Below are 27,331 nucleotides of genomic sequence, written 5' to 3'. Positions count from 1 at the left end.
AAGAAGAACACAACCGTATTCAACAGATGCACCAAAGACACAAACGTGGGCAAAGTCATGTGCAAGCGCCAACACACGCACTCCTCAGCAGAAAACTACAGTGCGGGTGAGGCCCCGGCAGCAGGAGCTGGTTCTGCCAGAGAGAAGGCGATGTTGGACCACTTGAAGCTCGTCAAAACTGGATTAGGAGGAGACCAGGTTTGGTTCTCACGCACATCAAGAACCTGCAAGCAGAGAGCTCAATGGCCGGGTTGCTAATAACTAGGATTGTACCTTAAAAGAAAGCTTCTTTCAGGGGGATTATTACACATTAAAAACCTCAATACTGGCGCAAGCCCAAATGTAATAACTCAGTGCAGAGTATGTTTTAGAGTTGTGTACTCCAAATCTGTCAGGGAATGAATGGCCTCAGGCAGCGTCACCAGGCGGTTTTTATTCAGCACTAACATTTTTCAGCTTCCACATCTAGAGAGCAGAAAACACAAAACCTCAAGTTTTTGGTTTATTTGCTGGACTCATAATCATAATCAGTGATCAGACTGAAACCTGAGATCAGACTCCATGACAATTTAAACATCGTTGGAGAGTTAAGTCACCACGATACACACACTAGTGTATGCAGCTGGCAATCAACAAGTAAAGCCAAACCTGCAGAGTCCTCGGGATGAGTTCCAGGTTTGTTGTTTAGCGGCATTGAAAACTCAATGAGGTTGGACAGTTTGCATTACTCGGGTTGGAACTCCATCAAATGTCCAGTTGTTGGAATTCACATACCAGTCTTCAGTCGACAGTTACAGATGACAGACTGGTGACAGACAGAGAGGAAGGTATTGAAAGCAATCCAGAGATTTTACATCAGTAAATCACACATTAAACAAAGATTTTCAAGTTGAGCACCCACAGAAAATAAACAATTTAGTGTTTTTTGGTCCTTCTGTTTGACCAATGGAGTGTTTTGTAACGTTTCTGAACTCCTCAAACAAAATAATAGGAAACAGTGGAGTATGAAAGTAATGGTAAAGTTAGAGTACTCGGCGTGAAGTTCAGCTGAGTGAGGCTCAGGTTGAGCGTTCTCGAGCTGGGTCCATGGTGCCAGAAGGAGGGAGAGTTCGGTGATCTGATTACGTAAGTGAGTCTCTTCAAAACTGCCCCAGTGAGAGAGACAACTTGGCACCCGAGTCAGGTCGTTGCTGAAAGATCAACATCTGGGAAGAGAAGACACTGTTAAAAGGGCTGTTATTTACACAGAGTACAAAGCAGCACACGTGTTAAAATGGTGCTCCAATACGAAAGCTCAGGTGGAGCGAAATGACAAGTGGTACCTGCTAAAATGTGAGAGTCCCTCTAGGCTAGTGGCATGTGCTCTGGGTCCTCTGGGATGTTCCGCAGTTGAGAGTCGTTTCGTGCCACCATGGGCCTGGCAGTGTCTATCGACCACACAACAATAACGATAAGACAGCAGAAATTAAAATCATAAATTAAAAACTCTACTTCTAATTAAATGTCATTAGGCACCTTCTAGGTCAAGGAACAAATAGTGGTAAAATACGGGAATCATCTCCTTACAGCAAAACGAGCATGCATCGCGGGTATTGTGAGAATCAGAGTCTGCAGTGAACAAGGCGTCTCATCTGGTGGTGGGTGGGGGTGACAAGACTGTCAAGTTGTTGTCGCCTTAGGTCCAGAGACAGCAGGTCTGTCAGATTGAATATAACAGTGGTTGGGGATGAATCAATGCTGTGGTGCTCAGGGTGTCGCCCTCACGCCGCTGTACAAACTCAGCACAGCCAACGTCTTTCACACTGACTGTGACCCCAGCGACGACCCCCAGGATCCTGGGGACGACCCCGACATGCAGCAGGAGGAGGAGTGGCCGCCCTTCAGGAAGGTAGGACCTGCATGAGAACAGGCTGAAGGCGCGTAGGCGCGCGCGTGCGTGCGTGCGTGCGCGCGTGCGCGCGTGCGACACTCAACCACATCAGTGGCCTGATTTTTCCATCTGATTGTTTTCATGTGCTTGGTTTCCAGACCCACCCCATTGTTGCTGTTATTAAAACTTGCCAGTGATGGACCCACAGTCTGATTCTGTTTAAATGACCTCTTTTTATTTGCATTTAAATGTGAAAAGTGATTCAGCGACGTAAATATATTTTTTATGGATTCTGGTACTTTGTGTTGCGTAGTAGTAATAGTTAAATGGAGTTGAATGTGGTTCTGGACGTCTGAAGGTGAGCAGCAGTAGAGGTTGAGTCATTGGTTTGGTTCCACACAGATCTCAGGCCTGTTTCTCATTCCTTTTACTCCTCTCTCTTGTTCACTCTTTTATTCCCCCTCCCTCCGTTCCTCATGTATCCTGTGGTAACAGCGCTGCATGTTCAGGAATGCAGGCCTCATATGGGATGAAGAGCCTTTCCCTTTTTTATCCCCTGTAATGAAAACCAGACCCATCAGTTCTCTCTCTCACTCTCTCTCTGTCTCTCTCTATGTCCAGGTGACAAACTTTACTTACTCCATGTTTTGTTAAGACACAGTTCCCATGATGAAAGTGTGTGTGTGTGAAAGACGAACTAATGCACATTAATTTGCTGCAGTTTTGCATCTGCAGCTGCTGTGACTGTAAGCAACGTATGTTTAGTGTGTAACCAACTGATGCAGGCTTGACGTGTGTGTGCGTGTGCGTGTGCGTGTGTGTGTGTGTGTAGGTGGGCTGCTTCGACCCGTACAGCGACGACCCCAGACTCGGCATCCAGAAGATCAGCCTGTGCAAATACAGCAACAAGCTAGTGGTGGCTGGAACAGCTGGACAGGTGAGAAAACGGATTGAGCAAACGTCACAAAAAGTCCTTTTATAAACTAGAGGACCTTGTTCTACCTTTTAATCGGGCCAAGTACTTGGACAGAGGTGGTTTTGAGTCTAATACTTCATCCCTGCAGGTGATCGTGTTGGGTCTGAGTGACGAGCGTTCGGACCACCTGGTGGACGTGTCGGTGGTTGACCTGCTGCAGGACAGAGAGGGCTTCACCTGGAAGGGACACGACCGGCTGGAGCCGCGCCTGAAGCCCGCTCCGTTCCCTCCGGGCTTCCAGCCGCTGGTGCTCGTGCAGTGCCTCCCCCCGGCCTCCGTGACGGCCGTGGCGCTGCATGCGGAGTGGAACCTCATTGCCTTTGGCACCAGTCATGGCTTCGGCCTGTTTGACTATCACAGGAGGAACGCGGTGCTGGCCCGGTAGGTAGCGCTCAGAATCGGACCTGCTGCTTCCACTGGCATGCTAACCGCCACACCCCATTCCAGGTGCACCCTGCACCCGAACGACTCGCTGGCGATGGAGGGCCCCCTGTCCAGAGTCAAGTCGCTGAAAAAGTCCCTGCGACAGAGCTTCAGGCGCATCCGCAAGAGCAGAGTGTCTGGGAAGAAACGCACCATCACGACCCCGACCAGCAAGGTCAGATGTCCTGATGGGAGGGACCCTCAGAATGAGCACCCTGAGTGACCCCCGTGGCTCTGTGCAGGTCCAGGAGGCCAACGCCGCCCTCGCGGAGCAGGAGGAGGTGGCTCCGGTGCAGCGGAGGATCGAACCCCGGTCGGCCGACGACTCGCTGTCAGGAGTGGTCCGGTGCCTCTGCTTCGCGGACACCTTTCTACGCGATGGTGTGTTGACCGTCACTGTCACCGACCGACTCGTGGCTTCACGTTTTTAACCCGCGCTGACTTGCGCTGCAGGCACTCACCACGGCCCCACGCTCTGGGCCGGAACCAACTCCGGCAGCGTGTACGCCTACGCGCTGGAGGTGCCGGGCGTGGGCTCGGGCCGCGCGTCGGAGCGGGGCGGAGCCAGCGAGGGCGCCGTCTGTGTGGAGGCGGTGTTGGGCAAAGAGATCCAGCTGATGCACAGGGCCCCTGTGGTGTCCATCTGTGTGCTGGATGGCCGGGGGAAACCGCTGCCAGAACCGTACGAGGCCTCTCAGGACCTCGCCATCGCCCCGGATATGACCAACGCGCATTCGGTCCTCATCGCGTCCGAGGAGCAGCTCAAGGTGGAGGCTGGAGGATTCCACCAGGACTTGTTTTGTCCCACATTTGAACCATTTGCTCACCTTCACTCTCCTCCGCAGGTCTTCTCGCTGCCCAAGGTGAGCGCCAAGACCAAGTTCAAGCTGACTGCTCACGAAGGCTGTCGGGTGAGGAAGGTGGCGGTGGTGGTGTTCAGCTCCACGGCTCAGCAGGACTACAGCGAGCACACGCTGGTGTGTCTGACCAACCTGGGAGACATGCACCTGTTCAACGTACCCGCCCTCCGACCACAGGTAGCGCTCGGCACGAGGCCGTTTGCTCGGTGGCGTTTTTGCCTGACGTGGTGATTGTGTGTCGCTGTGTAGGTTCGCTACGACTGCATCCGTAAGGAAGACATCAGCGGCATCGCGTCCTGCGTCTTCACCAGAAACGGACAAGGTGAGGAGCAAAGCGGGGTCACAAGGTCACAGCTTGATCCAGACAGACTGTACAAATTAAGACGAGGAAGGACCATATTCCTCAGCAGTTTTCTCGTCAGACGTTGACACTGAATCTGTGTTTAGAGTTTAACCGTTTGCTGTCTCCTCAGGGTTTTACCTGATCTCTCCCTCAGAGTACGAGAGGTTCTCGCTGTCGGCCCTGGTCGTCACGGAGCCGCTCTGCTCCGTTCAGTTGGACCGACTGCTGGAACCCACACCTGCCAGGTAAAAGTGTCACACATGTCTGAGCTGCACAAACTAATGCTTCCTACTGGGTCCAGACTTTGAGCTGCACGCGGAAGCAAAGAAATGCCACTTTTACTGTTCTTGGAATCCCTTTATCAGCAGCCAGAGTAAATGCTGTGTGCTCATGTCTCCTCAGCGACGGTTCATCTGTTCAGCCACAGGCCAACGGTACCCACAAGAGCCAGATGGGTCAGGCCGAGGGTAGGTGTGAACGCACGCACACGCACACGCACACGCACGCACACACACACACACACACACCCCTCTAGTGTTTCCCTCTCTTCATCCGTCTCTTCCCTCTCTGGACCCCTTAAACCTCTTAGACCTTGCAGGGGTGCCCCTCTGGTCACCATGGTAACTATTCAGTATGCCCCAGTTGCCTCTCCTGTCTCATTCCTCCCTCCCTGGCAGGAAATGATGTTTGCTGTGGAGACCAGAGTAGGGTTGTTTATGTCCCGCTTGATTTTCTGGCATTAATAACCGCTCGCGTAGACGACAAGGAATGTTTTAATGTCTCTGTAGCTTCTGACCTTGTTTGGTGACCAGGCTTTTTTACTGTGGCCAGTAAAGGTCAGATGATTTGAAAGGCCGATGCTCAACCCCAGGTTTCTTCCCCTCAGGCCAAACAGGAGAGGCGCAGAACAACCTGCCCTCTCCCCTCCTGGACACGCCGCTGGACTCCCCCCTCAGCTGTGCTGACCTCACCCTCGACTCCACCGGAGAAATCACCGTGGAGGATGTCAGGGATTTCCTCACGTAGGAACACCGGCTTCGGCATTTCACTGATTTACTAACATGCGCATTATTTCACATTTAAAAAGGCAATTTACAAGTGTTTCTATGTGCAGCAACGTGGATGAGGCAGAAAACAACCTAAAGAACATTAAGGAGGAGGAGGGGCGCTCGACGGGCATCCTGATCAACTGAACAGGTGGGAAACTCAGACGTGGATTAGCTTCCTGTCCCTTCACTACGTACTCTGCAGAAGGAGAACGTGTGTGAGTGGGCGCAGACACACACCTGTTTCTAATGGAGCTGGTCCAGAGTGTGCAAACTTCAAAGACTTGTTCTGTCTGAGCGCAGCATTCCAGTAACAAGTCCTCGTCCTATTTTCCACCCACACGCTCTCCAGAGCCAGTGGAGCAGAAACGTCCTGCATCGTCTGGACCGTGTGTCGTACTGAGCCTGAACTGGCCTCTGTTAGCTGTCTGTATTTATTAGGTGACTTGTGCTGCAGAGTTATTACCCACTTATGGAGCAGTGAGGCATGGACCCAGGTCTGCAAGCGTTGGTTTTTCATCAGGCTGTAGACGTGAGGAGCGGCCTAGTTGTCAGCGTTCCTCTGCTTCGTTTTCTGACTCACTGTTTCTCTCTGGTGGAACCATCTGAAAATACACCACCAGTCTGAACTGCATTTGTTTTTTATTTGTGAAATAGTGTGTTTTTGAAATTGCAAACTTTTCATTAAATGTTCAGAATTTTAAAGCTGCATTTTCTTTTTCCATCTGAATTCACACACTTTATTTCTTTGGAGACTTCATATACGGCCAAGAGTTATTTTCTCCACAAAGCTGCAATAAAACTGAATCAGATATTTGTGTCACTAAATTTACTAAGCTGTAATCTCACTGTTGCTTTTGTCAACCTCTTAAATAGTATGTAATAATTGTCAAACATTTTTAGTGTTAAATAATGGCATCGATTCAAGGTGGTGGTGGTCCAAATTACTCAAGGGGGATGCGGGTTTGAATCCCGCGCATTATAATGCTGACACATTTTTCATCATATCCTGTATGAAATACTACAATATACTGAGACCTTTATTCATCACTCATTAATATGACATTGATGACTTACTATACTACGACCCATTTTTCATCATTTATGCTATTTTTTCATCACATATTGGGACAGTTTTTTTAAACACACATGACATTGTTAATGACATACTATAGTATATTGCTTTTCACCACATGCTATACTATGACCCATTTTTTGTGACATATTACATACAACATACTATAACTTTTTTTAACATAGCATATGGTCAAAAAGTAATGTAATATTTTAAGATATTGAATGACCACATTCTGAAAGAACATAAATACTTAAGTAATTACTTCATTTCTAAGTCAGACCTGCTTCTACATGCGGTCATTGACTCGGCCACAGAGACAGTAGTTGCACGTGGAAGGCAGAGTTCACGTAGTAGATGAACTGATGTGATCATTTTGACCTGTGGACGTTTCCTGTGTTTCTCGTTGCAGGCAAGGCCTCGGTGGTCTGGATGGGCCGGATTTCAGTGCTGGACCACAAACATTTCCCATCGGCCCACTGTGGAGCCCCCCGAGCACACTGCTCTCCCCCGTTAGCGTGGCACAAGCTGAGAAGAATGCCTCAACGTGACAGACTTCGGCTGCGGCTTCTTCTACTGCGAGAACTAAGTCTGTGTTTTCTGGAAACACGACGATGCGTGGATGCACTTGGATTTGCAAAGAACTTGAGGACTGAACTTTTTCCATGTGAGTGAACCTCCCAGTCATTCCTATAGTGACACCCCATTTTCCAGCCATAATGACTGTAGCTCAGCCGTTGGAGACGGGTTGGGGATATTTCTACATTATCTTTCTACTCGCAGCTGTTTTGTGGTGTGCTAGACTTCGCGTTTTCCCCAGAGTTGGAACTGGAAATGGGCTTCGTTGCCAGATTTACTTCATTAATGTTGAATTGATTTTTTTTTTTTGCACATTATTGGATGTGATGAATGGTTCTGCATTGTGCTTAGCAACACCACAGCCCTGTGAATGACCTGTGTTTACAGAATGAAGATCCAAATGGACCACTAGAGTTTAAAGACTAGCAAAGGAAGTATTTTCAATATTTGAGTGTGGTAGGATTTTATGTTTCTTCTTGTACATGTCAGTAAGTGCAGTAGGATTTGCCTTACCCAAGATGGTGGCTAGCATCTTTTCACACAAGCACATTTACACGAATGTTACTACAAGTTCTCGAAGGAAGGAAAAGATATTGAAATGAACAAAATGAGAGAGGGCAAGTCAGTTCCAACCTTTTTTTAAACTCGTGATTTCGTCGGTGAAGACATTTTTATTTGTTGACTTGAATGTTATACGTTCTCTTTATCTCGTGGACGGATCGAGCTGTCACAGCAGGATCACATGGAGGTGTAACGGTACGGGGCATTCAGTGATTTCTGTGGTGGTTCATCTGGCTGCTTTTCAGTCTTCCTGCGCTCTTACTCGTCATCCGCTGTGGTTTGGCCTTAAGTAACAGTAACACGCTGTGATTAGAGTTTTAGAAGAAAGTTTCAATTTTTTAACCAGACTTCTTGCTCTAGTTTGGAAAGTAAAGACATTGAGAGGATGACAGTAAAGAACATGGTAAAATCCTGTGTGAGCATTTCGTTGTTTTTGATGGGACTCAGGGAAGTGAAGCAGGAGAAGCAAAGTCAGTCTTAATGCTACGTGTAACTGTGATTTCTGCTTTTGGTTTCTGCAAATTGGTGCAATGGAAGTAATATAGGCTACACACAGGGCTGCAACCACCAGTATTTTAACACATTTTTAAAAGGTTTTACTGTGTAAAAACAATATATTTACATGATCTATCTAGGATTACAGCAGACAGGTTTGACTGGACGCTGGCGATAGAGTAAAATGTTAGTTACTAAGAGGCTTTAGGCTACAGGTTCTAACTCCATCACCTCCTCTAAAAATGAAATAAGTACAAAAGGGACCTCATTACTAACTAATGTAAGTGAACAATTATAAGTCAAAAACCTTTTCACAGAAAATTAACCCTTTCATGCTACAGCTGGCTCGATTAACCTTATTTCGAAGTTTACGATGGATTAGTTTCTGCTTTGGCATTCAGTTTGTATGTAGGATTGGTCATTTAGCATCTCAGCTGATGAGGAATTGTGAATGTTAATAATAAAATTATTTACTCTACAAGATGTTTCGTTTCTGCTCATTAGGGTGTGATTTCCACATCAAGTCTTAAAGCAGTGACTTATGCTTCACACTGGGCCAAGTAGCAGCTGAGCTACGTGAAACAGCAGCCAAAGATAACAAAGCTGCAAACACAAAGCAGTGATTTTGGTCAAGAAAGAGCCAAACTAGAGAAAGCACTTTAAGCAGCATTCTGAGCAAATTCCCACACTGAAAATTCAGCCGTGCCACAGAAGGTTCAGCAAAGAATCCAGCAGACAAAGCTTGTAACATAGCTGAACACACAGGAAATCAGAAACGCCAGATCAGCAAAAAGCACGACTAAGACTTCAATGGGATGAAGAAATATCCACTATCTAGGAATTGATCGACAGAAAAGTAAGGGAAAGGATGAAATCACTTAATTAGAACAGAACCAGCTAAAATAAACCAGAAAGGTTTATAATCTGATTAATCAAGCGTTGAGTCACAACCAGTTCTGTCACACCTGTTAATGACATCAGTGTTACTCACATTAGTAGGAATACATCACATTAGTTGTTTAACTTAGTAAATTGTTTAATTGTATTATTGTTAATTTACATTAATATTTGTGAAATATTAACCTTCACTTTATGCAGCTGAAGCTTTAAGGCTCATTTCTGTGATGATCTCTGTTCTGCTAAACGAAGAGACATCAGGAAACACTAGGCATCCACCTCAAGTAATCAGACTAAACGCACCTGGCAGATTCTCTGGACTCTACTGTACTTTTTTTACATAGATTTTTTTACATACTAGCTACAATTTGAATCACCAGAGAGGAAACAAAGCTGAAAGTGAGGTTTTATTTTTATATAAAATACATAAATAAAGCATCTGCAGGTGACATCTTGAGCATGTGCACATATTCATATACACAAACACGTGTACGATTGCAAGTCACCAACAGCCATACGAGTTCCCCCAAAGACAGAAAAGAGAAACACAATGCAGAGGTTGCAGCCATCAGGGAACACAGATATCGTGCTCAGACCAGTGCAAGCAGGCATTGTTCAGCTCACCACTGATCTGAGATCAGTGAAAGCAGAAGTCAATGTATATTAAAATATGTCTCTGTGCTGCACAAGCTTTCTTTCCCATTAAATCGGGCCGATAAGAGTCTTCTTCCAAAATAAACACATTTGAAAAAGAAAACATGTTAAGAACGACGTCTAACTCCACCTTTAAAATAATTAGTTCTGAAAATTAAACATGCATTTGCTTTTTCAAAAATGATTATGCAAAAAAGAAGAACTTAGAAGCTCCAAGAAGATACAAACAAAAAAACAACACAAGACATTTTGACGGGCTGTAACAGCGGACCAGTGTGGTCTCTGTATCTCCTGGACTCTACTGATTGCACATTTAAACCTTCGCCCTTTAAACTATAAACAAGCATCTGTCTCACGCTTCAACGTCCCAGATCATCTCAAATCTTTGGCCAAATAAATTTGACTAAATAATCAAACAAAACAAAATTTCAATTTAAAGCAACTTGACATGAATGACTTGTCTTTCAACGGTCTGATCAGTGGACACGTGGGAGAAATGAGAGCAGACGCTGAACAGACTGTAAGGAAAGGAGAGATTTTCAAAGGAGAGAAAAGCGAAAGGGGGTAAAAACACAGCGTCGAGTCCACAACCGAAAAATATATGAACTAACATTCCTCAGAAAATCTATTAGTGCCACTTATTTGAATCCCCCAACAATAGAAAACAAAGTGTAATGTCTGCTTTCAACTGCTTCAAGTGAGCTGCGCAAAATGGCACTAAACGCGGAGAAGTGTAGTCGTAGTTCTCCACCACAGAAAACTACAACACAAGCAGCCAAACTCATGGATATGTCAGGGTCTGAGCTCCCTTTGGATATCTTTAAAGCCATGATACGACTCAGAATTATTTCATTTCAAAGCATATTTCATTCAACAAAAGGAAAAAAAAAAGGCTTGGACATAAGGTGACATTTTACTCTTTGATCCAAAGGCAGAAATGTGACCTAATCTAAGATGTGTCCAGATTTCACTTTGTAAGCTGACTTGTCTGTGCTGAGCAGGAAGGAGGGCCAGAGCTCATGTAAGGCTGGGTTACGCATAGACATAATCGTCTCATTGATTTGCATATAAATTGGTGATTTGTAAAGTGTTTGTCTATGAGGGGGGAGTTTTAAAGTCTCCCCATGCGTGGAAGCAGCGTGTGAAGCAGTGGGGCTCGTTTCCCTTCCGCACCAGCCGCAGCTTCCGAGGCTGCTCTGCTTCCTTTGAGCGCATGTGCTGAATGTACACCTGGTGAGGAGGAGGAGCAGAGTGTTAGTTAATGTGTATACAGACAAGCCAAACCGGTTCCAAGCTGCAGTTTCCCATTCACCTGGCAGGCTTTGAGACTAAGCTTGATCTCCACCTGGCTGGTCTGAGTCCCGACCCACATGTATACCTGAGAGAGAGAGAGAGAGAGAGAGAGAGAGAGAGGAAAAGAAAAGAAATCAGTGACATGGAATGAAAGCATTTGACGATAAAAGGTAAAATAAAAACAACACATCAGTTGTTTTGACCTCTTTTCCATTGTCCAGCAACATGATGTCATCATCAGCCAAGTCGTCCTGACAGAAGTCTGAGCACTTCTCTGACACAGAGAAATAACCCTTCTCATTCGAACATCTGAGGAGAAGCAAGCGGGGGGAAAGTGATGAGACAGAGGAGAGCAGATGCTGCAGAGAAAGCGCGGCAACGCTCACTAACCTGAAGAGGCGAGCGTGTTTCATGTAGTCTGCGTCTTCATCGTACGGCTTCTGAGATCCGATCCCCACCCAGAAAAAGTTCTCTGGCTCCTCCCCTTCATTAATCACCTACAAAACAAGTCGTTCACATGTCTGACAAAAACACAGTAAAGTACACAGAGTTGTGGGCTGCAGCATGTACTTGCTTTACAGAGAGGGAAGTCAAAGCCGTGAGTGTTGTTAACATGTTAAACATAGAGCAGTTGTTCTATGTTTAACATGTTAATACGCGTGGACTAAAGGCAACACACTTTTAGCTTTATATATTTCTAAATAAATCAGATTTTCAGTAACATGTTGTCTGTGCTCTCTTGCGTCCCTTCACAAACACAAATATCACATTCCTCTTTCTTACCTGTTTGCTGTACGTGTCATCAAACATACTATTCATGACGTCCTCGGCCAGTTTGGCTTCGTCCGGGTCAGCAGCTCTGCCTACCCAGGTGTAAACAATGCCCTGATTGTCTGTGCTCTCGAATGGTACCTGCACAATACACACAGCATTACTAAAGGCAGGAAGAGAGCAGTCCGAAAGTGAATGTGTGACTGATACAAAGAAAAAAAAACGAACCTTGAGTATGAAGCAGAACTCTGAGTTGAGGTTGCTCGAGTCTGTTCCAATCTGGATGGTCCTGAGAAATATCAACAATATCAACAATATTAACAAAATGCAGTGATGGTGAGGAAAGTCAGTTGACAGCAGGCGGCATTAACCTGGTGCAGAGCGCGCTGCCGTTGGTGCGTATATGGTAGAGCGAGGGCTGGGCAGAGTCTGTGTTCTGTTTCCTCTTCCCTTTATGAATGATGAACTTCCTCTTGAAATGAGACAGGAACTTGAGGTTCTCCTGCTGCTGGGTCATACGCACCACCTAAACAGCAAAACAGCAGGAGTCACTACAGCTCTGTAAGAAACACAGGGTTAAAACTAAGAGCACAATTAAAACCTTCAGTTTTCCGGGAAAGAGACTTTCAAACTTCTTCTGCAGGGAGAAGGTGAAGGTGAGCCAGCCCATGTTGGAGGCCTGCCTGCCCTGCCAGAAGTACACCACACACTGGAAGTCCTCCTCTGGCTGTTTGTCCTCCTCGTCCTCGTCTCCTGGAGGATGACCACCGTTGCCTTGCTTCTTCTCCTTCACCTTGTCCTCCTCATCCTCATATTCAACAGGCTCCCAGTATCTGAGAAAAGACATCCCGTGGGCCTGTGTTTGAATCTCAGGTGCTAACCATCCACAGAACACACATCTCAATTTTTTCCATCCCTCATTCTCACACACATGGTTACCTGCAGAGGAAAACATAGCAGTCCTGTGTGAAGAAGTGGCCAAACTCCTCCTCTGGCAGACGAGCGAACTTCTTTCCCTCCAGCACGAATCCTTCCATACCATCCAGGTCCTCATTCCACTCCTCCATCAGCTGCTCAGCCTGGACAGACACACAGTTTTCCCTTAAATCAACATGAGAGATGAAGTAGATATTGGCTTGGCTGGAAATGATTTACTGTGCGTTACCTCGGTGAGCGGCATGGCTGGCTGCCTGGCCAGAAACAGAGCTGTGAGGTCAGCTTTCATCTGGTCCTTTTGCTCTGCGTCCTTCTTGACCTGAGACACAAAAATGCCATAATAATCAGACACAAGCAGCAACACACATATGCAAGGTCTGCCCATTCAAAGCACAAGGATACATTAAGAAAAGCCCATAATGTGATGAATAGGATCCTCTGGTATTCAACTGCAAACAGCTGACCTTGCCCTGTAGACTGTCGGTCTGCTGTACAGTCTCAGCTGCTCTGGTGTAGTCCACCTTCAACACGTCATCCCAGTTCTTAAACTTGGACTTAAACACCTAATGGAAATGATGGAAAATATGCATCAATTAAAACTGTGATGAAGGGAACAAAGTCAAAATAAGTCAAATATTCTAATACAAAGTACAACGTATTTGTGGGTTGCCGCGCTTCATGCGTATCTGGAGTGTGGCAGCATTAAGCTTTACCTGGCACTCTGTGCCCTCCAGGTTGCGGGTCACGCATGCGTGTTTGGGCCGGTGCAGCATGGAGCAGATCTCCTGGCCCAGTTTTAAGGCAGCGGCTCTGACAAGACGCGGAGACTTCCTCCCAATCCAGATGAAGACGTCAGACCAACAGTCCAGGACGTACACACCCTTTGTGTCCAGCAGAGACTGCAGCTGTAGAAAAGGATAGAAATATAGATACCATGATGCAGTGAAACAGGAGGAGGAGACAGGAAAAGGTTGTTTATACAGCAGATGAACCTACCAGTCTGAGCTCTGGCAAAGTGTCCAGTTTGACCTTATGGTCTTTGTGCTCCACGGACAGCTTGTAGTTGATTTGAGGCAGCTCCAGGTAGCCCAGGCCCAAGCCCACCTACAACACAGCAGCCAGAGAAACTAGACATCACTAACTTACTGAAGATCTGTTCATGCAGATCTGGCTGGATATGTATCATTTTTAAACTGCCACAACATCCAACCTTTCTCACTGTGTGTCATCATGAGCTACTGATCACTGATTTATTCAGCCTCGAGCTGTAGTTCACAACAAGCAGCAAACAGAAAACTAAGCAGAGAACAGTTACCTTGTACAGTTTAGGTCTGATGGGGGAGAAGTCATCTGGTACATGCTTCTTGATCTCCTCCGGTTGTCCTCCCAGTACCTCCCAGAATTCTGGAGGCTCCTGGTTCTGCATGAGGGTTGTAATCTCAGCCTTCCCCTTACGTTCATTCTTATTAATCTTTTCTGCAAATAACCTGGGGGGTGACAATTCGCGGGAACGTTAGATTAGTTCATCTTCTCTGACTTTTCATAAAGACCCTTATGAAAACGTCCATCCAAAGAGCAAAGAGTTTTACCGAGCCTTTGTGGTGCCGCTGAGCGTAGCGTTGGCCCCTCTCCAGACAAAGATTTCCAGTCCTGTGTCCAACAAGAAGACGTAGCTGACAGAAACAGAAAGACAGGATGTCACAGACACAATGAAAAGAAAAACGACACGTCTACCACAAATACAGAGGCTGCATCATACAGAACGTGCAGCACCACAAAGGAAGTAATAATGATTGAATGACGTGAGGAGAAAAGAGTCACCGAGGGTCGAGGGAGCAGGCCTTCGCCGGTACAGACTCCAGTCTGATGTTTTTTTTGCCATAAACTCTATACAACCTGACAAAACAAAAAAAGATTAAACCTTAAGGTAATAAAGCTGCGAGGACAAAAAACAATATCATAATACTACCAACAGACATGTATTTGACACGAGAGTGGGCCTACCTGACAGAATAGTGTGTGTCCTCCACTGTGTAAAACCCACTGGCTGTTCCTCCCTCAATGTACGAGATTTCATTGTTGAAAACCTACAAATAACAAAGCACAGATTAATGTAACGCTATCTTACATCCCTTTGTTTAAACACGACTGCATCAATACAGCAGGTCTATACGCACAGCACTGAACTCCTCGCTCTCATCGCCCATCTCTTCCCGTATTGTCCGACACTCTGCTCCAAGGAAGTTCCTCAGGTTGACGGCGTGAATGGCAGAGCCAGCCTTCTTGTCCAGCGTGGCCTCCTGACCAATCCAGTAATAGATCTGCCAGTTCAGAGCGCCGTTATCATCCAGAAAGGTCTGTAAATACAAAGAGGAAGAACATGAGACTCGTGGGAGGAACAGACAGAAGAGGGAATGCGAGGAATGCTGCGGACCAACGTTACCTTGAGAACGATGTAGCAGTCAGCCTCATAGAACTTGCCATGGAAGGTTTCATCCACCTGCATGGGAATGAAGTTTTCGATCTGCCACACTGTTACACCTGCAACCTGTGGAGGAGTAGCAAGATGGAAAGCTTTAAAGACTATTAAAACTCACTTTAAAAATCGATCAACTGTTTAATAATGTAGCGCAATAATGTCGCTGATAATCGTTACTCATTTTTATTGGAAAAGAAATAAAAGACACAAAGGTGGGTTACCTGCCCCGCGTCCTCCAAAAAGAACTCAGAGTAGTCAAGTTGAGGCTTCTCTAGACTCTTGTCCCACTTTCGGATTTTTAAATCTCCATATTTCAAATCCCCATTCTCCTGCAAAATTAATGTGTTTATAATAAATTCCAGGTTGTTGTTATCTGTTCATTCCTCAAGTGATTTAACTATTTAATCTGTCAGGAGAGCAATTAAACTAAATAACTGACAGAACGCAACACCATTAACGTCCAGATGACACTCCCCAGATAGAGCTGTGCTAAACATACATTTCTTTTCTTACCTCCATGTTCTTTTTTTCCTGTGCAACATCACTCATGCCCTTCAGCACCTGCTTTGCCTGATCATCCTGAGTACAGTCCTTCCGCCTCCTCAGCCTCATCTTTCTCGCCAGGTGATCTCGTGGGCTAGCTCCTACACACACACACACAAAATACAAATCTGAGCCTAAAGAAAGCACACAACCTGTATTCACAGTGCACCTAAAGACACAAACGTGAGCAAAGTCATGTGCAAGCGCCAACACACGCACCTCCTCCAGCAGCAGCTACAGTGGCGGGTGAGGCCCCGGCCAGCGGAGCTGGTTTCTGCAGAGAGAAGTCGATGTTGTACCACTCTGCAGCTCTGTCACTGGCTTAGGAGGCATGACCAGGTTTGGGTTCTCACGCACATCAAGAACCTGCAAGCAGAGAGGCTCATTGCGGTTTTGCTAATAACTAGTATTTGTATCCTTAAAAGAAGCTTTTCTTTCAGGGTGATATTACTTACATTAAAAACCTTCAATACTGAGGCGCAAGCCAAATGTTAATAACTCTAGTGCAGTATGTATGTTATAGAGTTTGTTTGTACCTCCAAATCTGTCAGGAAATGAATGGCCTCAGGCAGCGTCACCAGGCGGGTTTTTATTCAGCACTAACTTTTTCAGCTTTCCACATCTAGAGAGAAAAACACAAAACCTCAAGTTTTTGTTTATTTGCTGGACTCATAATCATAATCACGTGATCAGGACTGAAAACCTGAGATCAGACTCATGACAATTTAAACATCTGTTGAGAGTATAAGTCACCACGATTACAACACATAGTGTATGCAGCTTTGCAATCAACAAGTAAAGCCAACCTGCAGAGTCCTTCAGGGATGAGTTCCAGGTTGTTGTTAGCGGCCATGAACTCCATGAGGTTGGACAGTTTGCCTACTCCGGGTGGAACTCCATCAAAGTCCAGTTTGTTGGAATTCACATACAGTTTCTTCAGTTTCGACAGTTTACAGATGGCAGACTGGTGACAGACAGAGAGGAAGGTATTTGAAAAGCAATCCAGAAGATTTTACATCAAGAAATCACACATTAAACAAAGATTTTCAAGGTGATCACCCACAGAAATAAACACATTTAGTGTTTTTTGGTTCCTTCTGTTTTGACCAATGGAGTTTTGTTGTAACGTTTTCTGAACTTCCTCAAACACACATAATAGGAAACAGTGGATTATGAAAAGTAATGGTTAAAGTTTAGAGTCCTTACAGGCAGTGAAGTCAGCTGATTGCGGCTCAGGTTGAGCGTCTCGAGCTGGGTCCACTGGTCAATGCAGAGGGAGAGTTCGGTGATCTGATTACTGCTAAGGTTGAGTCTCTTCAAACTGCCCAGTGAGTAGAGACACTCTGGCACCCGAGTCAGGTCGTTGCATGAAAGATCAACATCTGGGAAGAGAAGACAATGTTAAAATGGGCTGTTTATTTTACACAGAGTACAAAGCAGCACACGTGTAAAATGGTGATCCAAATACCGAAAGTCTCAGGTGGATGAGAAATGACAAGTGGTACCTGCTAAATGTGAGAGTCCCTCTAGGCTAGTGGGCATGTTGCTCTGGGTCCTCTGGGTGTTCCTCAGGTGGAGAGTCGTTAGTGCCACCATGGCTGGCAGCTGTCTACTCAGACACACAACAATAACGATAAGACAGCAGAAATAAATCAATTAAAACCTCCTACTTCTAATTAAATGTCATTAGCACCTTCTAGGTCAAGGAACAAATAGTTGGTAAAATACGAAATCATCTCCTTACCGCAACTGAGCATGCATCAGCGGGTTATTGTTGAGAATCAGAGTCTGCAGGTGCACAAGGCGTCTCATCTGGGGTGGCAAGCTGTCAAGCTTGTTGTCGCTTAGGTCCAGATACAGCAGGTCTGTCAGATTGATAAACAGCTGGTTGGGGATGGAATCAATGCTGTTGTGGCTCAGATTCAGCACCAACATGTTCCGGCTGTTCTCCAGGTCCCTGGGGATCTCTGTCAGCTGATTGTAGCTCAGGTCCTAAATTAGAACGGATAAATGTATTTTCGTAAATTGTGTGTGGAAGTAAGATTTATTTTTGGGGACGTGTGGCAACATAATGAACTAGAATATGAAAGAAGGTGAAAGGTGGAAAATGACAAAAAAATAATTGCAACTAGAGTGTAAACAAGTCTTTTAGAATATAAGCCAGAGCAAAATGTATGGATAGATGTACCAGCACAGAAAGGTCGTCAAGCTGAAAAATGTCATCAGGGACTCCAGAGTTCTTCAGGTTGTTGGCTCTGGCTACCAGTGCCTACACACACAGCAAAAGCTTTAGGCCACCATTAAAACCACACAGAAAAACACCATAGTCCATTTAAGCTTGTCAAAACTTGTAAGTTGTATTACTTATCTTTAAATATCATTTCAATTGAATTTTCTATTTGTGTGTATTTTCTTATGCAGGTGTTGGTGTTTCTTACCCGTAGGTTCGGTAAGTTGCGCAGTTCCCCATATAAGGTGGACAGGCTGTTGTGACTCACTGAAATATGCTCCTAAAGAGGAAAATGAGAAATTCTATTTCTGATCAAAAGGGCACGAGACAAACAAAATATTGCAACCTATAGCTTCCCACACCCTACAACCCTTCTCACGTCACTACTGAGGAGCGTTCAAGTTTAACGTGCCTCCAAAAGCAAATGTCAGCTTCCAATGGGATAGCATCAAAAGACATGCAGGTAAACACAAATCGGTTTGACTAACAGCCTCAATCACAGACTTATCTTCTTTATCTACGGTATATAACTAACTGACAAGATCATGTCATCACCTGTGACCTTCTGAACAGTGCTTTGGATGTTTAAATTAGATAATCCTTTCATAGGAAATCAAGATTAAAGCAGGACTGAGTGTATTCAGGTATATAGTGTATGAGTGATCTTCTGTAATCTACTTATTTAATCAAATCTATACTACTCTTTAGGTTTCTCTTGTTTCAGACTTTCTTACATTTTTGTTGTTAATACACGAGTTTACTATGAATTATATACATGCAGTAAACAGGAAATAAAGACATAGGCAGCATGTGTGAAAAAGCATGAATAGCCAAACACTATAATTAATAGATCTAGCTAATATTTGATAAATATGTGAATGTCTCACCAGCTTCTGCAGAGAGGCCAGCTCCTCTGGGAGGTAACACAGTCCTGTCCTGTTGAGCTTCAGCCATCGCAGGCTGCTCATACATTTGACATGCTCTGGGAAGTTCCCACCCTGTACAACCAAAGACACAGATGTAGTTATGATAATGACATATTTAACACTTAGCACTAACTTGTGAGGGAACTTGTAGACAGAAGTGTAAATATTTAGAACTTTTACAAGTGGTTTGACCATAAAATATAGAATGTGTCCAACTCATCACAACCAGATTTTTGATGCAACATGAGTAAAGAATTTTTAGCTACTTGTATATACAGAACATAGAATGCTTCACTTCAACTTGCAGAATTGTGTGTATATACCTAAAAATAAAGTCACATTACAACTCTGCTCCTACAACACAAAAAAGAAAACATCGCTTCTCTACAAATCAGCCACAGGAGCAAATGCTGCGGACATCGTCATCATTTACAAACTAGATATAACGCGTTGACTTGATCAAGGTCACATTTAGTGAAGATTATGCCATGCCATTGTTGCTTAAATTAGAGCTAGTAGGTAGTTCACCAACGGTTTTACTTTCGCAGGTACGCTGTAGCCTTGCTACGGTTGATCACATACATAGTTCTGTCACTGACCTACATGTCAGATGATCGCAGCTGTCACTACAGCCGGACGGACTAATTTTACAAACCACAATACTATGCTCGCAAAGTCTAAAACACCACATGCAAAAGTATGAAGATCCTGAATGACTTCAGCCGCTCAACAATCTTACGCGTGTAGTTTAGTTTTTTTCGCCATAGCGTCACTTAACGCGCTGAGATCTTACGTGTAGGTTTCTGACTCAGACATCGGGAGTTAGCCAATGTCAACACCCAGGCTAATGTAGCTAGCAAACGGTATAAACTTTAACATAACGTCGTACTATTATTCAGCTACAGGAACAAAAAATACCTAAAACACTGTGCTAAACAGAAACCTGTTCATCAAAAGCTTAGCGACGGAGAGCAGACTGGAGGTAACTGACAACTGGCTAACGCCCAATGCTAACAAGCTAAGCTAAGTGTTTTCGCCGTGTATATAGCGAGGATTAGCTTTAGCTAGCTAGCTAACCGTGGTAGTTTCCTAACAGTTAAGAATACATATTTAAGGAATACAGTTTAAAGTATTTACTTTGAAGTCGTTTCCACTGAGGTCTACCCCTCGTATAAAGGGAAGAACTCCGGTCGCAGCCATTTCTGGTAAATATCAGCTGCTCAGCCCCCAACTGTCTATTTTGGTCTGAAACCGGGGAGGGTTGTGGCTGAAGGCGCCGCTTCTTCTTCTGCTGGTGGTGAACTGCTTTCAGGCGCTTTAGCGCCACCTTCTGCAGTGAAGTGCAAAACGGTCTGGTTGCAGTAAAATATTTTCACCTGTGAAATTTTTAAATTATTAATTGTATTATTAAGGATAATTTCAATTAAGTGTTAAGCGGGAAACGTTGATTTTTTTTTGAACATAATATTTAATTTCTCTCTATGATATTCTCAGACGTTCCATGGTGTCAACTATCAGTTTCTGTGACAAAGTATTACTCTGAACTCGTTCAGGTTTTCTTTATATTGTAAAAAAATACGTGATTACGTAATTTTGTTACTTTTTGTTATCCAGTCACTGCTTTCTGTGTTTTCTCAAAAACCTCAAGTGGACATATTTTAGAATTACATTTATGTGACTCTCCTTTAAATAAATACATTTTGATATTTTATCCACACATTTAAAAGCTACATAAAGCTATTTTTGTATATTGCGACAGTTAGTACTCAAAAATCTACAAAAATACATATTAAAGCTGCTCAAAAACAAATTGTGTCAAGTCATTGAGCGGAAGCAAAGGTAAAACCGGAAAAGCTACGTTTTCCTTTCAGAATAAAGCTTTTGTCTAGCGAAAGTGTTCGCTGCATTGTAGAGATATCGCAATAAGGCTCTTATCTTGAAGGCAACAACAACGGAAGTATTTAAAGTTTGTTTTTAGAAGCGATGACATAATTCCTGTGACACCCCTCGGTCAGCTGTACTGTTAAAGGTCTTTAGCGTCACTCAGGCGACGGAATATTAAACGCCGCCGTTTTTGGGTTTACACTATGGATAAAAATACTACGCGTTACAGTGTACAGCTGTACATTTATGACCTCTCCAGGGGAATGGCTCGCAGCCTCAGTCCCATCATGCTGGGTAAGCGCGAATAGAAATAGGATGTAGCCCGGCCTGGATGACATGCATGAAACCAGGTGGCAACAAAAGCCGACAGCAGAGAAGTGTAATTCATGTTACGATGCAACGGGTTGATCTCTTATTACATCATTAACGCTGTGGTTTTATTACAAGTTGCTTACATTTCGACAGTGACACGCAGCAGGTGTAGGCTCTGATGCTAACAGATGATGATTCATTCCAGTTGATAACTACAGCTGTGTCATGAAGTATGATGTCATGCCTTTGTGTTGCAGGTAAACAGCTGGACGGTATATGGTAAGAAGACAGCACGGCTGCCTCTCACCTATTCACACCTCCAGTATTAGGTTTGGGCCAGTGACTCATTTCTGGTCCCAAACCCATGAGATATATAAAAAAGTCCTATGAAATACAACTAAACACAGCATCTATGCCTGGATGAGCTCGCATTAATTCTCTGCTTTCTTCCAGGCACACAGCCATAGTCGCATATGGTGATGAGTTTTTCTTTGGAGGTGAAGGAATCTCCAGCTGTTCTCCGGTGAGTCTGTCAAATCGAGCCAACCCTGTGTGTGTTTTAAGTCATGCACAGACTACGACTTGTGTTTCCTGGAGCTGCTGGAGCTTCAGACACATGGTTCGTTTCCTTCATCGTTCCTGTCTTTGTGTGTGTTCCTCAGGGTGGGACCATGCTGGGTCCTCCAGATACAGTAGTGGAGCTGGGCGAGACCGAGGTGTCTGAGGAGATCTTCATGGATTACCTCTCCTCCCTGGGAGAGAGCACGTACAGGTCAAGCAGCTGTTTCCTCTTTGCACCCTTCCTCATTTCCTTTTTTATTTTCCACATATTCATAAAGGTAATTACCGAGTTGTTACGTATGTTACTTGAAATCACACAGCTACCTGACTTTGTTGTATCATGTACTTATCAATCTAATCAAGCCTTATTTGTTAGTAAATCATTATTTAGTCGTCCCAATGCGTCACAACTGTGTGTGTGTGTTTCAGAGGCGACAGGTATCGTCTGTTTGAGCACAACTGCAACACGTTCACCAACGAGGTGGCTCAGTTCCTGACGGGCAGGACCATCCCCTCCTACATCACCGACCTTCCCTCCGAAGTCCTCTCCACGTGAGTGACAAACCCGTTCCCACGACGTCAACTGAGCTGAACCGAACCAACATTTAGGACAACAGAGGTTAAAGTAGGCAGTGAATATAGTAGGTCACAGCTAAAATGTGCTCCTCCTGTCGCCTTCAGGCCGTTCGGACAGATCCTGCGGCCGATCCTGGACTCCATTCACATCGCGCCTCCGGGAGGTAACGTCATCAACGGCGGAAGGAACATCTAAAGCGAGAAAGCGGTCTCCAAGTCACAACCTGTTTGTCCTTCTTTCTTTTCTGTGAATGAGACTGACTGCAGCTATTTGAAAGTCAAAACAGAACGCCAACTAGTTCATCCTTTAAATCCACAATTTAAATATTTTTTCCTCTTTAAAATGTAGTAAAGATGAGAATTCATGTAACACCAGCACAGCTAGATGTGAAACGTTTGCCACCTCTCTGAAAGCTGTAATTAAGCCACATACAACATTTAAATACCTCGCACACATTAGTGCATTAAGCCACTTTAGTTCTTTATCTTCTGTACTATACAAAAGATTCATTTACTAGTTGTTTAGCATTACAGAATTTACTCAATTTACAGTAGGACAACCTTATTTTTTCATCCAAATAACTGACATATTAGGTTTAACACACATTCAATGCATAATACTTTTGTTAAAAGCTGGAAAATCTTGTCCAGATGCATTTTTCACCTTCTGATGACGTGATCTGGATGAGCGGGGAAATCATTAGAACAGAGAATGTGTCTTGACTGACCTGCTCCTCCAGAACCTCTCCAGGTCATTCATGTGAATGTACTATCTTCAAACTAGAACCACGGGAGACGCACACTTCACCTCAGCAAAGGTCATCACTTGAGTTCTACCACTAGTTATTTACTGGAGGATGAATGATTTTGATATAAAGCTATCATGTTGTCAATTAATATTTTATTGGCATATTCAGTATGAATATTTCTGTGACTTGCCAAATGTTAATAGCAGTTTGTCATATACAGTATTTAACTCATCTGCTAACAAAAACTGACCTAGTTGTTAAATATATTCAGCGAAAAGTAGTCAAAAATAGGAGAAGGTGGTTTATTCTTTTAATGTTAATTCCATTTGAATTCAGCACTTTTATGTTTCACCTGTTTTAAGCTTCCCATCGACTCTTGATTTGTGCTGACCTACTGAACCTACATGATCATTCCAATAGTCGGGGTGACACAGACCTGAGTGTATTTGTCAAAGCAGGACTGGGATCAGTTCAGTGGAACTCTGTTTTTCCAGACCATCCTGTTTTTCTCTGGAAATGCAGCCACTTCTCTCTTTGGGTTTTTCCCCATTGGATCCGCTCTTCGTGTAACTGAGTGAACGCACCTGGAGCCACAGGGAGGCGTTGTTTGAATCCATACCTTTCCATGTAGATGATTCAAACGGCTGCACATCCACTGACGTTTTTAACATGGAGGAGGGAGTTTGTAGAAGTACTAACCTGCTCGAGTCCTTTAATTAACAGCCACCAGAGTGTGTTTCATACACAGGACGCCTCTGTGCCTTCGCTTCCCTCCGCTTGGCTACGTCACGCGCTGTTGGGGTTGGCACGGTCGTCATATAGCACAGATGGTAGCTTCACGTCCAAACAACGCTCAGATATTTGTTCACAGTGCAGTTTAACTAATGCTGTAGATTCTGAGCCATGTGAGGGAGCAGAGTGATCGCATCCCAGCGTCAAGCGTCTGGGTCCAGCCTGTTCTACTGCCGTCGGCCACAAGCAGCACGTTTGGACTGAGGTACTGTATGATGTTGTGCAGCTTGAACCTCGAAGCACGAAAGCACAGAGGGGGATTCAACCAGCACCGTTAGACCTGCCGGACCTTCACAACCCAAATACTACTGCAGCTGGGTCTGGGTTCTGGTGTTCGGCCTTCTGGACCCAGACCACTGTGTTGCTCTGATCTTGTTATTATTGGCTGCTTTCTGTAATGTGAATCACCACATATATATTTATGGATGTTGTTCCCTATTTAAGTAAATTGAGTATGATAGTTTATGTATTGTTTATGTCAGTGTTTTTTGGAATTCTGCCAGACATAAAGCCATTGACTGCACACTGAAAACTCTGGAGTCTGTTATTTCAAAGAGGTTGTGATTGTGTAAAGTACTCAAAGTAAAGTATCTGCTGATTAAAAAGCTGATACTGAAATAATTGCATCAAAGTCAAGTTAAAGCTGGATTTAGCTGTTTTTGCTGCAGGGTTAAACTCAAAGCAAGAAAGAAAAAGTACTGACCTTGCTGCAGTTCCGTGAATGTCCACTAAGCGGCAGCGTTGCTCTTTCTCCATCTGCAGATGCGTCTTCAAAATGAGGACGATGCTGTTTACATTAGAAAGTGTGTAAAACATGTTATGAAGGATCTCTTTTTGAATCTATATTCGACCAGCCTCTATAGCCAGAGACATAATGGAGGTCAGTGCTCTGCAAACCTGGGAACCAAAAGGTTAATAAGAAAAGCCGTTGCACTGAAAATGAAAATGGAAAGTAACATTTTCCTCCACCGTAATATTGATAAACAGCTGCATGAAGGTGAACGTCTCCCATGTTTTCCCCTGTTTTCTGCTACTTGTCCTTTCAAACAGCTTCCAATGTGAAGCTCAGCGCAATAATTAAAATCCATTTGTTGGAGGGTCAATCATGTCAACGAGGCCGTGACACGTCCAGGTGCGTGGCAGACTTTGTGCATGGCCTCTGGGCCTGAACCCCCCCGGGGGGGAGGATAATGAATGCACGCAGACCTCCCCGCCCGCTGCCCCGGGTGTGCAGCTGAATCAGCTTAGTGAGCAGCACACTGATGGGCGTCCGTGTGACATTTGACAAATGGTAACCTTCCCTCAGACTTCAAGGGGACTGAGCCGGGGCCTCAGACGATGGCCCAGCACAGCCTCCGGGACCAAACCCAGCAGGTCACCCAGACCCCCTGCTGACAAATCCTCCGCTGACACACGAGGGTGAGTGGGCTGCTCCTCCCACAGGCTGCGGTTTGTGAGGCTAGTACTCGCACACACAATAGTAGCTATTTTATAAAGATAGTGATAGTATTTAGTACTAACAAACTTAATGTTAGATGTCAAAGACATCCAAGGCTGAGCCTCAGGCGGTCGCATCTGTAAACATGCATCCGGATCCACTTTCCAGCGACGGTGTGACTGAACTAAGGATCATTTATTTTTTAAGGGCCAAGTGTAAAACCGGCCTGAACGTGTCTGTTCATAAAGACTGGGGCAGTGCTCACATCCAGATGTTTAGCGACTGTTTCTGATGCTTTAAAGCTTAAATTACCAAACACCAAACCCCACACTTTCCAGCGATTTGCTGCGTATGGAGTGTTTGTGTTTGTGTGTCTGAGTGAAGGTGAGAGACATAGAAAACACGGATGCTTTTACCAGGTAAGTGTTTAAAAGCTGCGCCGGGAGAAACAGCAGCCTGATGCATAATTAAGGGATCCGTGTAGCACTTTCCAAGGTTGTCCTGCCACTTTGAACGAGTGATAAGTAATGGATGCAGTGCAGGAGACAGTATGGGAGCGTCTCAGGCTCCTCGGACCCGTTCACACCAGTAAATCAGCTGATCGTACGCAGCGTCTGCAGCTGAACGGAGCCCGACTTCTGCGCTCTTGTGTCCAAAACAGCAGAATAAACGCGTCTGATGCTAAATTAATCTGCTAAAATATATTTTACTCACAGTCACACATACTTGCTTGTGCTGTTGCGACAGTGCCTTCGCCTTTAATTAGCTGTGGTCTCAGAGGAGTGGAGCTAAATGTTCAAAGCCACATCAGAGTGTGATGATTATTCCTGTCCAGCCATGCGTGCGCCCATGCTTTCGTCTCTGTTGTAGGTGTCGCTTTGAATGACTGTCAGCTTGTCGCGGCGCAGGGACGGAGGAAATCCTTCTCTCTGTCCCTTCTTCACGGCTCCTCTGTCATTTATTTCTGCACCTTTTCCCTCTTTTTCTGTTGCAAACATTCGCTTTCTCGATCTCCCGCCTGCACGTTTCTCTCCCAGCTCTCCTTCTTTTTTCTTTTTTTCACATTTCTCATTTTTCTTCCTTTTCATCCCTTCATCCTCATTCACTCCTTCACTAAATCCTTAATTACCCACTGAGTATTTGCTTGGCTGCACCTCCTCCGCTTTCCAGGCCTCCTCTCATTTCTCTCCTCCCTCTCTCTTGACCTTGTTCCTTAACCTCCATCACTTCCCATCATGCATTTTGCTTTCTAGTTCTAATGGCCTTAGACTTTGCAGCTATTACAAAACACTGGCTGAGTTTTTCTTTAAAGAGGAAACAGTTTGTCTCTTCTGTTTTGTAATACGGCCAAATGCACGCAAGCCAAAGAATTAATGTCTGACTTATGCATGAGTCACATCGGGCTCTGATGCTGGTTAAAAGTGGCCATTACCAAAGCAGCAGAACAGGGGTCGCGCTCGCTCGTTGCCCGTCTCTTTCTTCTTGAACTGGTCAGCTCCCACGGCGAGCAGCCAGCTGGCCAGGTCGCCACGGCGACGCTGGGTCAGCAGCTGCTGCACGCTCCTGGTCCACGTCAGGCCCACGCCAGGAAAACCGCCACGCCGCGTCCTTGCATGAGTACAAAGATGCACAATTCTAGCGGCAGACGCGTGAAGCGTCCTCCAGACCTTTTGCCGCATCAGTCACCATTTGCAGGCGCTCCCTGCAGCCCTGGGCGCTCCCATCTGGACGCCGCGCTGGTTTACGTGAGCTGCCCGGTCTGCACCGGTCAGAGAGCGTGGATGGACTGCAGGAGTCTGAAGCAGCTCAGCTGAGACACACAAAGCTGCACAGAGGATCAGTGTGATGAACAATGACAGGACCTCCCCCCATAATTTGTCCGTCTGAGCCTGACTCTGACAAGCTGAGACAGCAACAAGCAGAAGTGTCAGGAAAAAGAAAAAGTAGTGGAGAGGAGAAAAACTGACTACTGAGAGTGGTCTGAATGGAGAGTTGGTGGTGATACCTGTCAGCTGACAGAGAGGAGGATCAGTAAAGGGATTTGCTTTGAATCTCATGCTGC

General features: G+C 45.0%; 3 protein-coding genes across 3 annotated transcripts; 2 read left to right on the top strand and 1 right to left on the bottom strand.

Moving 5' to 3' along the window:
* Positions 1–1,726: 1,726 nt before the first annotated feature.
* On the top strand, positions 1,727–8,709 carry LOC114860883 (lethal(2) giant larvae protein homolog 1-like). Its single transcript, XM_029159793.2, has 13 exons — positions 1,727–1,888; positions 2,703–2,807; positions 2,935–3,227; positions 3,294–3,444; positions 3,512–3,650; positions 3,723–4,036; positions 4,115–4,306; positions 4,379–4,451; positions 4,603–4,717; positions 4,875–4,939; positions 5,359–5,494; positions 5,587–5,669; positions 7,006–8,709. Exons 1-12 carry the CDS (start codon positions 1,727–1,729, stop codon positions 5,663–5,665), a joined length of 1,824 nt encoding a protein of 607 aa, XP_029015626.1. The 3' UTR covers positions 5,666–5,669; positions 7,006–8,709.
* Positions 8,710–9,519: 810 nt separating this feature from the next.
* flii (FLII actin remodeling protein) lies at positions 9,520–20,253 on the bottom strand. Its single transcript, XM_029158967.2, is given in 33 exon segments — positions 9,520–11,009; positions 11,092–11,157; positions 11,276–11,381; positions 11,463–11,569; positions 11,856–11,984; positions 12,072–12,132; positions 12,215–12,369; positions 12,445–12,676; positions 12,783–12,922; positions 13,009–13,098; positions 13,244–13,342; positions 13,493–13,684; positions 13,776–13,883; positions 14,095–14,266; positions 14,369–14,452; positions 14,601–14,675; positions 14,784–14,866; positions 14,957–15,136; positions 15,223–15,327; positions 15,480–15,587; positions 15,772–15,902; positions 16,021–16,119; positions 16,122–16,167; positions 16,338–16,385; positions 16,387–16,423; positions 16,608–16,765; positions 17,008–17,183; positions 17,307–17,410; positions 17,546–17,793; positions 17,990–18,070; positions 18,240–18,311; positions 18,919–19,029; positions 20,095–20,253. Coding segments are annotated over 33 exon segments (3,801 nt in total). The 5' UTR covers positions 20,158–20,253; the 3' UTR covers positions 9,520–10,874.
* Positions 20,254–20,928: 675 nt separating this feature from the next.
* LOC114860940 (desumoylating isopeptidase 1-like) lies at positions 20,929–24,354 on the top strand. Its single transcript, XM_029159852.1, has 6 exons — positions 20,929–21,135; positions 21,411–21,432; positions 21,607–21,676; positions 21,816–21,925; positions 22,144–22,266; positions 22,396–24,354. The coding sequence occupies exons 1-6, from the start codon at positions 21,045–21,047 to the stop codon at positions 22,484–22,486; spliced, it is 507 nt and encodes a 168-aa protein (XP_029015685.1). The 5' UTR covers positions 20,929–21,044; the 3' UTR covers positions 22,487–24,354.
* The last annotated feature ends 2,977 nt before the right edge of the window (positions 24,355–27,331 follow it).

This window comes from Betta splendens, chromosome 8 (genome assembly GCF_900634795.4).
Source record: "Betta splendens chromosome 8, fBetSpl5.4, whole genome shotgun sequence".
NCBI lineage: Eukaryota > Metazoa > Chordata > Actinopteri > Anabantiformes > Osphronemidae > Betta > Betta splendens.
The sequence above is the reverse complement of the archived record's forward strand: the minus strand, read 5'-3'. Positions and strand labels throughout refer to the sequence as shown.